Below are 13,209 nucleotides of genomic sequence, written 5' to 3'. Positions count from 1 at the left end.
TGATGTAATGGTAATTATAATACTCTTACAATAACGGCGAAAGTAAGGAGGTGGTTGTTTGTCTCCTGTCGTAGTCGATTCGGGGTCTGAGTCTGGCTCGAACATATAAGGCCGGATAACATTTCCCTCAGCAATGTCCATCATTACAGGTGTTTTATTTACTTTACTTGTGAGCATCACCAAGCCACCACAGGCTACAGCATACATGACCCTAGTTACCTGTGGTTGGCCTGGCCTTGCGTCACTCAGAAAACAAGAGGCCAATCAGAAGAGAGGCTCATGAATATTAATTAGACAGGCCAAAATCGACCTGTTCTTAAAGGGATGGTTTGGAGTAAAATCAACCTAGGTTCCTTTGCACCATGACATCAAGCCAAACACCCCCCCAGAAGCCTTTTCTCCCTTGGTTAATCGAGATATCAGCCGAATGGCAGTGCAGGCGCTATTGGCTCCAAATTTGTGTCTCGTAAATTACCCCAGTAATAATGCCCAGAATGGTACCAAACTTCTGCAGTAGTACAAATAAGTTCTGTACTCATAAAAGGAGGCATTGGAAAGTTTGTAAGTACATCAGGAGTTTATTTAAATAACACTTGCCTGACGGCTCATGCTACTGCTAACCCGGACACCGACATCACTTCACTGAGTTGAGAAAAGCACGTAAAAGTCCTGACAGAAAGCGCCTGTAGTTGGAGAATCACCTATATATTCTTAAGGACATCACAACCTAAAATAAAACTTCAGAAAGGTGTACAATGTGGGACCTTTAATTATGCAGCCTTGGTGAGCATGAGAGACTTCTTTCAAAAACAATAAAAAAATCTTGCCAACCCCAAACTTTTGAAACACCTCCAGTTACATTCAGAGTGTTTTTGTGGGTGTCCTTTTCCCTTTAGAGATACTCATTTAATTGTCAAGATTTGAAGGAATCGTGTCATCTGACTCAGTCTAATGAAACCTATTGGATCCAATTGCACCCGGCTGATATGTGCCCAAATGAAACTTTACCGTGGAGAAAGTGAGAGCAGGAGAGAATGAAAAGAAGACAGAGGCTTCTGCACTTGTCTGGTGTGCATTGGTGAAGAGGATTGCCTAAATGAGAACAGACTTCCCTGGTCGATAGTGGAGTGAGCCGTAGCTCTTGTAATAGCCAGAGTCCGGCTTAGACCAGCTCCCAATATCCTTAAATCAGCCCTGTAAATAAAGCAAGATTGTTGCCCTTTTTCACAAAGCCTTTTTAATGAGTGAGCTTGCTCTCGACTATTTTACTTTAGTGCGTCTACCGAAGGGAGCCACTTTTACACATCACAAACTTTCCACCGTCATTTTTACTGCAGTCATTAGATGTAATTGTTTTGTTGGTTCCACACAATTTTGCGCTTCCTTCCTTCTCATTCAAGGCTATTCTCCGTGGCCGTTTGAGAGAGATCGTTTAGGTGATCCGTACCGAGGAATTACCTCAGGGAGATAGCGCACCATCGCTCGAGCGCGGCTAAGTGTCTCTCCACCCGCGACGGTGGCAGAAAGCGGGTTGTTGTTTCGAACAAACAGATAGTTCTTAATTAGTGGGCGAATATATAAATGAATTAGTAAACCAACGAGTGCTCTTTAGGGCTCACCCTTGAAAAAGAGTAATTACTGGGTGCATCGTGAGAAAGGGAGGCCTGTTAATCCCTAAGACACTTTATTTCCCCCCTTTCTCCTCGCGTACTAGCTGTAATGAAGCTGGAGGGACTCCAATTTCCTCAGCAGGTCGGTGTCTGTTTCAGTCCATGCTTCAGCGCCTCTGTCTTAATCAACACTGCTTCTGACTGCCATATCAACTTCTTCAGCAGGCATCAGGAGGAGGTGGCACCACTGCTCGCGTTCTCGCAAATATTTTGACGACTCGCTGCTTTAAAACTAACTGTATTGCGGCATCATTAATTGGTCCTGAGGTGGATTTCACCTGTGAGGTACGACTGTGCTGAAGTTGATGGTGACAGTCTAAAACAACAGTTAGACACTGCAGTCATCAACTGTCCAAACACTCACTTGAAAAAGAGTTTGTGAGTGCCAGTGCATGTTAATTGGCTCTTACTCAAAGTGAGATACAGACGTTATTTTGGGAAGCAAGTGTGTTTTGGCAATTCCAATGTTTAATACAGTGTGTTTAAATGCAACTCAAATGACCTGTATGCATTTCCTTGATTTTCATTTTCATTCATTACTTTAATTTAAAATGTTTACTGAAAATGTTGGGTTATAATATGAATTTCATATTTTGTTTTGAAAAAAAGACTTTACTACAGGATTTCGGTTATTTATTTTAATCATTATCATTTTCAGATTTTTTTATAAATATATATATATGTGTGACCCTGGATCACAAAACCAGTCATAAGTCGCACGGGTAAATTTGTGACAATAGCCAACAATACATTGTATGTGACAAAATTAAAAAAATCATTAGGATATTAAGTAAAGATCATGTTCCATGAAAATATTGTGTAAATTTTCTACCATAAACATATAAAACATTTATTTTTGTGAGTGAATGCAGCACAACCGTGAACATAAATGGACAACTTTAAAGACAACTTTCTCAATATTTCGATTTTTTTGCACCCTCAGATTCCAGATGTTCAAATAGTTGTATCTCGGCCAAATATTGTTCTATCCTTGCAAACCATACATCAATGGAAAGCTTATTTATTCAGCTTTCATATTATGTATAAATCTCAATTTCAAAATTGTGACCCATGTTACTGGTTTTGTGATCCAGGGTAACATATATATATATATATATATATATATATTTATATATATTTATATATTTATATATTTATATATATTTATATATTTATTTATCTTTCATGCATACTACAAGTCAAAAGTTTGAACACACCTGAAAGAATGTTTCTAATGATGCAAAAGACTATGACCAATAGGCGTATCCAAACATTTTACTAGTTATGGTCTCAATATTTTACTGTTAAGTCTCTTGTTTCCCTCCTCTCCATTTTGAAACTTGTAGGTGTTTCGGTGAAGATACGTGCATCTCCATTCCAGACATCAAGGCGATGGTGATGGTAATGCCACCCAGCGAACCTCGGATCACCATTGCCGGAGTGGAGCGCCTGGTTTGGCCCGCAGCTCAGCTCCGAGCACCTGTCGGGGTGGCCCTTTTCAAGGACATACACATCATTAGTACCGTCACCAAGACCGACACCACCCTCAGCATAGGTGATAGATGACTCACTTTCACAGCTCATATATTAACATAATCTCACTCCTTTGCATTCATCCATTTCACAGGTGCCACAGTTGCACTGTTTGCCTGCAATGTAACCATACAAACATTTTAGTATTTTCACTGAAGTTTCTTCCCACGGATGTGTTTTTTATATAATGGTTTAGTCTATTATTATCACGATTATAAACACCGCCTTCTGGTTATTACACTGACCTTAAGTCAATTGTTTTTTTGTTAGTGTCTTTTTTCATTTAATGTTCAACAAAAGTGTCCGGCTTCTTTTATCGAATGTAGTGCCAGGGGTAGTGAAACAATAAATCATCCAAATTAAATTCATACACAATCAATGGTTGTTTGTGGATACAGCGCAAGGTCATGTATTAGCCACTGCATATCTCTGCCTGTGTAACTGTGTGTGTATTTGTGTGTGTAGCCCGGAGGCCTGGCATTCTGGAGTTGATGCATAACCTGGATTATTGTGATGTGCTGGTGATCGGAGAGGAGCTGGACCCGGAGCGGGAGAGTCTGGAGATCCACCACAGCTCTCTCTTGGGCAAACATCTGGACGCCACCAACTCTACCTCTGGCATCTCCATCTACGGTATGGTCGACCACATGTCTCGAATCTATACAACCATCTGCTGCCAGAATGTTTCTCATAATCTCTTTTTTTACTTTGCATTACAGTGACTTTATTTATTGCTAATTTATTGCATCTTCCAACTGCTTCATTTAGCATGAGTTAGAACGTAATTAAATCTAGATCAATGTACAGTATCTGTAGATGTTCAGCTGATTGTACTTCAGGACAATCAGTTTAACATCTACAGTCTCATTGAACAATCAGTTAAACATCTACAGATACATGCATACAGATCTAGATTTAATTAGGTTCTTACTCATTCTAAATGAAGCAACTAGAAAAATGTAAAGCCTCAAGCTGGAAAAAACCCCAAAATGGGCAATCGGTCATTATTTACTCGCGCTCATGTCATCCAAACCTGTTTCTTTCCTCTATGGTACAAAAATTGGAGATATGTTGAAGCACATTCTGGACACTCTTTTGCATATAATGACAGTAAATGGAGATCAAGCTCCAAAATGACAAAAACAAAACCATGAAAGCATCATAAAAGAGCTCCATTTGACTTGTGTGCTATATTCAAAGTCTTCCTAAGCCAAAAGTATCCATTTATATGTCGCCTTTAGATGCAAAATGGTAGGTTACATCAATGTGACATATATGTTGGAATAATTCAATAAAGTACTGTATGGAGGCTACAGCAGAGGGGAATTTTAAGTGAATAACAACTTTTTTAAGGGAATACAATTTCAGTCTGTTTGCACAAAGCCCATTGTATGGTTTCAAAAGATTTGGAATATCTTACCTTTCAAAGGTTTGGGCTCTGTACTATTTTTAAATGTTTTTATCTCTTATGGCTAAAATAAATATATATATATATATATATATTTCAATATCTTTTAAAATGTAATTTGTTCCTGTGATGGCAAAGCTGAAATTTCAGCAGCCATTTCAGCCATTGACTAGTCTTCGGTGTCACATGATCCTTCAGTTATCATTCTAAAATGCCATTTTGGTGCTCAAAATCATTTCCTATTATTATCAACTTTGAAAACTGTTGTGCTGCTTAATATTTTTATTGACACCGTGATACACTTTTTCAGGAATCTTCGATGAATAGAAATATGAATCTTTCATACCATTATACATTGATTTACTGTAACTTTTGATCAATTTAATGTATCATTGCTGAATAAAAGAATATTAATTTCTTTAAAAAAAATTTACTGACCCCAAATTTTTGAACGGTAGTGTATATATATTAAATTATTATTATTATTATTATTTTTCATTTTGAGAACCTAGAATGCAAAAGAGTGAACAGAATATACAGAAAAATATATATTAAAAATATAGTATTTGATTTAATCAGTAAATGATGACACACCCAGTTTTGGGTGAACCCCTTTAAAAAGAATTAATATGAGAAAAATAATCAGCATGTATTTTTGCAGCTGATATCAGTTCTAAAGAAAGGTTGTGCACTTTTTGGATATCTGAAGGGTCAAATTTAAATGCTTTTCTGCTTTTCAAAAAAGTTTTGATCTTTAAAAGTCACTCTCGATTGTGCTCAAAATCCTTTAACCCAGATCCTGCTCAGACTCTTGAGCAGATCTCCGCCTCTATCATACTGTATACATTTGACTTTTCGCAAGCAAATTCAAATCACCTTGACATTTTGTGAAGTGGTTTGAGTGGTACATTTATTAGAGAAGGACTAAGACCTACTTGTTCAGGGGCTCCATGTTGAGGATCTCTCATGGCTCTAGAGCTCTTTTATCTGAGTAGACAGAGTTCCTGACACTGGTCTTTCTTGTCTCAGGTGTTGACTCCATGGCGCATTATGAACAGGCCATCAGGCAGGTGAGGTACCGTAACTTGAAGCCTGGCGGTCTGTCTGAGAGAAGGTTCCGGCTCAGTTGCTCTGAACTGAATGGACGCTACACAAGCAATGAGTTCAACTTCGAGGTCAGACACTGCCTTCATACTGGGCATGGCTTTTTTATTATTTGTATCATCCATTTACTTTATCCTCTCTTTCATTTCCTGCTTTTCTTTCGGCTTTTTGCACTTTTTGACTTTTGGTGCTTAAAAGTTACCAAAAACTGCACTTGCAGAGCCAGGCTCTTGACTTTTAACTCTTAATTTCTGACTAAGACGGAAAGAGACCGACCGTCTGACTAAATTGTAAAATGACCAACCAGGTTTTTTGTTTTTGTTTTTTACTTTTTACTTTTAGTATAAATCTGAAATGTATTATTATTATTATTATTATTATTTTATTTTTTTTATTTTTTTTATTGAGTTTATGATGTTTGTTCTGGTATAGGAGACACGGGGCCCTATCTTGCACCCAGCGCAACTGACTTTGTACACCGACGCATGTATCATTCCTATTTTGCACCCCCGCAAAGCGCGCTTTTCCCTCCACAGAAGCACGTCGCTAAACTAGGGAATGAACTTGCGCTCCCTGGGCGGTTCAGTTCAAAGAGGAGGCATGTTCCGGCGCAAACGTTCCTTCATGCTATTTTGCAGGTTTAGAAAACAATTGCGCCACTAACCAGGAAAAAATAGTTTAAAGTCAGTGGCGCGTTGCGCATGTTATTCATATGCTATTTTAAGGGCGCATGCTTGGTCATAATCAACGTAGCGTGTGCACAACGCACATACACTTTGATTCTCTCATCTACACAGAAGCAGCAGTTTTCATTTTTTGCAAATCATACATTATTACGATAGATAGATAGATAGATAGATAGATAGATAGATAGATAGATAGATAGATAGATAGATAGATAGATAGATAGATAGATAGATAGATAGATAGATAGATAGATAGATAGATAATTTATTATAAAAGCATACATCTAGCTTACACATTTACCCAAATTATCATACGCCTTTTTAACCAAAGTTAATTTGGCTGGGTTTCTCCTTCCCCAACGTCCCTGACGAGAGTGTTGCTCTCCTCGGCTGTGAACCGCTCCTGGCGCGCGCCTGGCAAATCCACCGTTACAATAGGAATCCGCTTTAGAACAAACGCGCCTGCTCTTAAAGGGAATGTGAGATGACGCTCTGATTGGTTTATTTCACGTTACGCCCAAACCACACCTATGAATAATGAAGCTACTTCAGACCAACCCCTTTTAGATTTGCGCCTGGCGCAAGAGTCATTTATCCCGCCGGGAAAATAGCAACAGCGCCAAGACCCGCCCACAAAGTTACTTGCGCTTTGCGCTTTGACACTTGCGTTTTAGATCGTTAAAATAGGGCCCATAATGTGATTGAGACTTCAGTATGATTTTCAGTATGATTGTTATGAACCTAATTTTATTATAAAACGGTCTCAGCAAAATCACAGATTTTTTTTTTTTTTCATGACATAACGAAGCTTCATTTGCTGAAATAACTTGACCTGGCCAAGATGTTATGGATTCAAAATAGAACAAGCAACCTTTTCTCTCTAAGCTATTTTCTGTTTGCCCCGCCCCTCAGATTGGAGTAGTGCACAGCTCAGAGTCTGTGGAGCATGCCAATCACATGGCCGTCCAATCCCAGTACATGAGACCTGTGCATCATCCACTGGTGGTTCATACGGCAAACTCTGATCACATCTCAGGTAAAGAGATGCCTCTTAATGATGTTTGTCTAAACCTAATCATGCAGTCATTTTACCCTGGGTGATATTATTGTGTAAAATATGTTAGTTTAACTTGTAATTAATTAAAAATGTGTTGTTGCTTTTGTTAAACCATCTCATTAAATTGTAAACAAGTGGCTTTAAGGAGGACAGTAAATGTGTCACAAAAACTATTCATGGGAGAATTCAGCTTCTAAAAAAGCAGATATGCACACACACACGCACATACAAACCCCAGCACGCTGGTCTAAGCGGATGACAGGCTCTTGAGACCGTATTGTTGGTTTGAAGGAGTTTGGAAAATTACACTTACTCTACCAGCTCACGCACACACCAGGGACACCAGTGATCTCCCCAAGGGCGCACAGAGCACAGCTGACTGCAGCGAGATGGAGCACTCTGCTCTCTGGACTGAAGAGAGAAAGAGGGGGAGAGAGAGATGACAGGATACGAGACATGCTGCTTTAGGAGAGACATGGAAAAACAGCAGGTGGCACTGTGACCCCATGCTCCCAATCATTCTCTTGCTGACTGCAAGGTCTTAGTTAGCGACACTGTTCTTTAAGTGTACTGTGCCAAACTGTCTTACTCTGTCAACACGGCTAAATAAGCTTCCCCTCAGCTACCTAGTACCGACCTCCATTAGAAAAAAACACTAATACAGGATTCTATTGATTTTTGTATGGCTGAGTGAGTCATAATTCTTGTGAATGAATAAACATAATTGCAGAATAGAGAGACTAAAGCAATAAGCCTCTAAGACTTTCAGATGGCAGATGGGGCACAGGTGTGGGTTTGACAGCAAGTCAGAGGTGAAGCTAGGTATGACAGGAGCTAGTGAACCTCAGAATGGGCGTCTCAATGTGCTGATGGTGAAAAAGACTGGAAAATAGATGCCTCTAACATGGAAAGGATGTTGGGCTCCTTGGAAAGGCTGAAAAGTGCAATATATGACATTAAATTATCACAGCAGGCAATGTATGCAGTTTTAACCATTTGAATGGTTTGTAGCAACTTAATGTAGAATTCATAGATGTCTTTACCTATGTGCCATTAGGTACTCCTCCCGCGGCCACAGTGGTGATTGTAATGTGCATCGCTGCCCTGGTGGTCATTGTTGTCTTGGGCATCTACCGCATCCACACCACCCACCAGGACGGTTCAAAAGAGGACGAAGAGGGAAGAAAAGACCCAGAGATGGACTGGGATGACTCCAATCTTAACATCACTGTTAATCCCATGGAGGTCAGTATGTGCCTCATTGGTAAAGACAAATGTTGGGTAAGCAATTTTGACACCGAAGGTTGTTAATCTTATCATAGTTTGAAGTCATAGTTTAAACTACAGTCAAGCTATAGTAAAACTAATGAAACTGTAATTAATAATTGGGTACATTACAAGTTACAAACAAAAAGTAGCTTGAACTGTCGTGAAGTTACTTAAGAGGGCAATATGTTTTTTTTTTTTTTTTGAAAAACCTTCCAATGGTAGGCCTATAATTTAAATGTAATCAGATCCACATCTTTCTAAATTGATATATGAGAGAGAGGACAGTTTATGATGAACCAGTTCACTTGAATTAATCACACTTTTCTACATTTAGGTATTTATTTACTATTATAGTACTTAATATTTTGAATTAGCTTTTATTTTTCTATTTTTCATTTTAGTATTTTTGTTACAATATGTGCTTATGTGACTATTTACACTTTAAACTTCAGATTTCAGTTAGTTACCAAGGCAACATTTCTAATTTTCATTCATGTAATTAACATTGTTTAGGTTTAAGTTTTCATCTAATATTTATATTTTATATTAGCTTTATTTAAATTAATTAACATTTTGGTAACACTTAAGGTAACGTAGTTACACATTCCTTAATATACTTACTATATTAATAACAGTAAATTATGCATAATTACAAGTAACCAACCCTAAACCAAACCCTAACCGTAACTCTATACTGTAGTAAGTACATGTACTTTATTATTATACTCAGTACTTATTTGAGTATGTAAATCACCTTAAAATAAAGGGTAGCCAATATTTTTAGTTTTAGTTAACAATAACAACAAGGCTCTGTAGCATGAGGAGTTTTACTGTTTTTATCCTGAAGATGGTCTAAATACAATTAGCATAATTCTTTTGGTTTTAGAGCATTGATGGGACTCAGATTGCTGAGGAGGTGAGGGAGGAGGAGCCAGAGGAAGAGGAGGATGAAGACGAAGAGGATGATGAACTGTCAGGAGATCTCTCTAGTGCTGAATCCGAGGACAGTGATGAAGAGGGAGAGATTCAGAAGGGAAAAGTGAAAGGAAAGCTGGAGTGGGACCCATCTACGTTACCCTATTAAAACACAAACAAACACAGTCTCTAACACACACACACGCACACACATACATACACCTTCACACAAGCACGATTCACACGCAGACATAGACTTGTGGACACACACGTACACATATATACATAAAACACTCGCATTTAATGCCCTCTCACACTTACAGAAGCCAGAATTTATTGCCTGAAAAGCTGTCACACATCAACCTGATTTTGACTCTTTCCAACAGCCACAAAAAGCATCCTGTACCGCCATCTGCTGGTCAATATTGGGACGCGCACCCTTCAGTCCAAACTCTGCAAAGCCTGTATGTACTTCTGTAGTGTATAAAGCTGCAGTGTCTCAGTAGATCCACAAAAATGAAAGATAAATTAACACAATGGAATAAATTGTGAATCAACATCTCTGGGATGTTTTTTTTTTTTTTTAATGTTTACAGTTTTTTTGTTTGTTTTGTGTAGATTAATCAGATTGTAGTCTAACATCATGATGCGTTCTCCCTTTTTGAAACACTAAACTGTAATATTTGACAGTACGGCTATGCCTTCACCATTTGTTGTCTTCAGAGTAACATTTAATATTGCATTGATGTGCAATAGTAAATACCCAAAAGTTGTTTTTTCAATGAAAGTATATAATAATGATATTTTCTTCATTTGAAATTAAGCAAATAGGTTTATTTTAGATCCTCGGAGAGATTTTGATTGAGACGGTTCTCTTTAAACAAAAGTTCTATGGTAATTTATGGAAGCTTGTTTCCGCCACGGAATAAAAAAATATAAAAAAGGTAATTGTGACTTTTTATCGCACAGTTCTGACTTTTTTCCTCACAATTGCAAGTTTACATCTTGCGAATCTGACTTTTTTCTCAATTGAGAGAAAAAACATATTTAAAAAAAATATCTAAACTATAAAAAAAAATCTAGTTATAAACTCACAATTTGGGGAAAAAAACTCGTAATTGTAAGAAAAAAGTCAGAATTGAGACTTTATTTTTCGGACATTTTTTTCGCAATTGCAAATTTATTTCCTAGAATTAATCTTAGAAAAAAAATGAATCAGAAACAACTCACAATTGCAAATTCTTAAGTCTCAATTGCAAAATATAAACTCACAATTCTGAGAAAAAACAAATCTGAATTGCGGGCTATATACTCACATTTCTGAGAAATAAATTTGCAATTGCGGAAAACATGTCAGAATTTGGAAATTTTATTTTGCAATTGTGAGTTTGAAATTGCGAGAGAAAAGAACAAATTGTGGGATATACACTTGCATTTGTGAGGGAAAAAGTCAGAGCTGTGAGATGTAAACTCAATTGTGAGAAAAAAGTTGCAATTTTTTTTTATTTGGTGGTGGAAACGAGCTTCAATAGTAATGAGATGAAGAAAGGAAAATTTATTTTCTTTTTTTTTGGGGGGGGGGGGGGGGGGGTTCTCAGTGGGAAGAAAGAAGGAATCGTATCTGTTAATTTTTATATGCCTGTCTTCTGTAAATAGAGAACTGTAGAGTAGTTGAATGGTGACTCAGACTCCTCACATCCTCCTGCATCCCTCAAATGGCCTGTTTGTGTCCACACTTGCTTGCTGAAGAGGAAGATTCCTCCTCCTCCTCCTCTCTCTGTCTGTGTTGATCTCTTTCATCGTTCATGGTGTCCTCCTCACCCCAAACGAGGATTGGTTATCCCTCACTCCACCTCAAATAGATTTGTCTGAGCCTCTGTAGACAAAGGCACTTTTAAACTATTAAAGGAAAGAAATAGAAGAAAATTGTTCAATGATTTTAGCCTGGGGCAACTTTGGTATATTCTGAAGATCTTTACTAACCTCCCTGCAGTGTACAGCTCAATTCAATCTTCCAGGAAAAGAAATAAAAAAAGGAATGCAAGACAAGAACAAACAAACAAAAGTGAAAAGTGAGGCTTTTGACAGAGTAAAAGCATTTAGCAGTGTCACAGAGATTTTTGTTTTGTTTTCCTATTTAGGAGAGTCGAAGTAATACTTGAGCAACTTTAGATGACACTTATGTTTTCCCCCCCGAACATGTGCGTTTATGAATATGTGCATTGGGTTTCATGTAATGTCTGTTGCAGTGGTTAGGATTTGTCATCCCATCTGCCAAAACGTGCTTGTGATGTCAGCCTTGTGAGACATCCCGTTCCCCCCTCCGTCCACCTTCCGCACCTTTCATTTCGCTAGTCCGTTTTTACCATGTGTTATAGAACAGGAACAAAAAAAAGAAACTTTTAAAAAGATCAACCCTGTAAAATCATGTAAGACTTCTTTTGTATGTTTTGTTTAACTTTGATGGTCACTGCAGCACTTTCTGTACATTGACCAATAAAGACTTTCTTTAGAATGAGTGAAAGTGTTTATTTCCCGTTCAAATGCTAATTATTCTTTGTATACACCCATTTGTATACAGTACCATGGTCTGTCTAAATACTTGACTGGCTGCTAGGTGTGCATTAAAACTGTATATAGGAGGAGACCTGGGAGTGTTGTAACTGTCAGTTTGACAAGTCAGAGAAGAGCTGTGGTGACAGCGCACTTCTTCCAGATCTTGCGAAGTCACAATGTCACTCTTTTAAACGCCCGTGGGATACGTGGAAAATGAGGTCCTGGTTGAGCCGCGTTAAGTTCATACGATACAGTATATCTAACATCCTTACACAATATACACTTCTTTTAAGCTTTACATTCCTGGAGTGCAATGATCGCACATTCATTGTGCTACACCTGGTTTAACTATTTTGAAGGGTTTTTGTGTGTTATTTGTTCACAGGTGAAGAAAGGAAGCCTTACAGAAGAAGAAATGGCATAGTCAGTTTGAAGGCATCTAATGATTTGTGAAGTTGTTGATTAACTTTCTCTAAAACCCTCTTCACAGAGCTTTTTCACATATATTATTCCACACTGAATAATTGGGAACCGAATGTGTCAGTTTCGTTTATTGAGGAAGAGAATAAAACAAAGTTGAATTCTGTGTGTAAAAAGTTTATATACAGTAGGGATATTTAACAAAGTTGTGCACATATTTACACATACAAATTGGATATTGTACACCAAAATGAAACATACACAGGGCTCTGCTAATCATGTTATAACATTCATATTTCATATAGTAAACATGTGAAGGACACTGGCCTGTACTGACAATAATTAAGTATATTGTCAGAGTCAATTAAAGCTAAAAGCGCAAATTAAGTTTCTTTAAAAAGTGTATTTATATATTTACAAGCAATTTATTTTATTAAAGCTATCGAAGTGGTAAAATCAACAAACATTAAGGATTTAGCCTCACAAGAACATGTTCTGTAATGCATTTATTTTACTCTTAAGTGAATCCGGGATCTTTTTATAAGTATTTTTTAGCAGTTAAGACTTCCTGACAAGTATTTTGAACTTCGT

General features: G+C 37.6%; 1 protein-coding gene across 1 annotated transcript in view; it reads left to right on the top strand.

The window, feature by feature from the left end:
* Window positions 1–12,155, top strand: part of clstn2a (calsyntenin 2a) — a 232,778-nt gene extending 220,623 nt beyond the window's left edge. The window contains exons 12-17 of the mRNA XM_081375476.1: window positions 3,017–3,225; window positions 3,669–3,836; window positions 5,641–5,786; window positions 7,314–7,437; window positions 8,516–8,703; window positions 9,614–12,155. Of these exons, the coding sequence (XP_081231602.1) occupies window positions 3,017–3,225; window positions 3,669–3,836; window positions 5,641–5,786; window positions 7,314–7,437; window positions 8,516–8,703; window positions 9,614–9,811 (1,033 nt within the window). The 3' untranslated portion in view covers window positions 9,812–12,155. The remainder of the gene's footprint in view (window positions 1–3,016; window positions 3,226–3,668; window positions 3,837–5,640; window positions 5,787–7,313; window positions 7,438–8,515; window positions 8,704–9,613) is intronic.
* The last annotated feature ends 1,054 nt before the right edge of the window (window positions 12,156–13,209 follow it).

This window comes from Scardinius erythrophthalmus, assembly GCF_964197995.2.
Source record: "Scardinius erythrophthalmus genome assembly, chromosome: 9".
Classification (NCBI taxonomy): domain Eukaryota; kingdom Metazoa; phylum Chordata; class Actinopteri; order Cypriniformes; family Leuciscidae; genus Scardinius; species Scardinius erythrophthalmus.
This window is presented reverse-complemented; position numbering and strand designations above follow the sequence as displayed.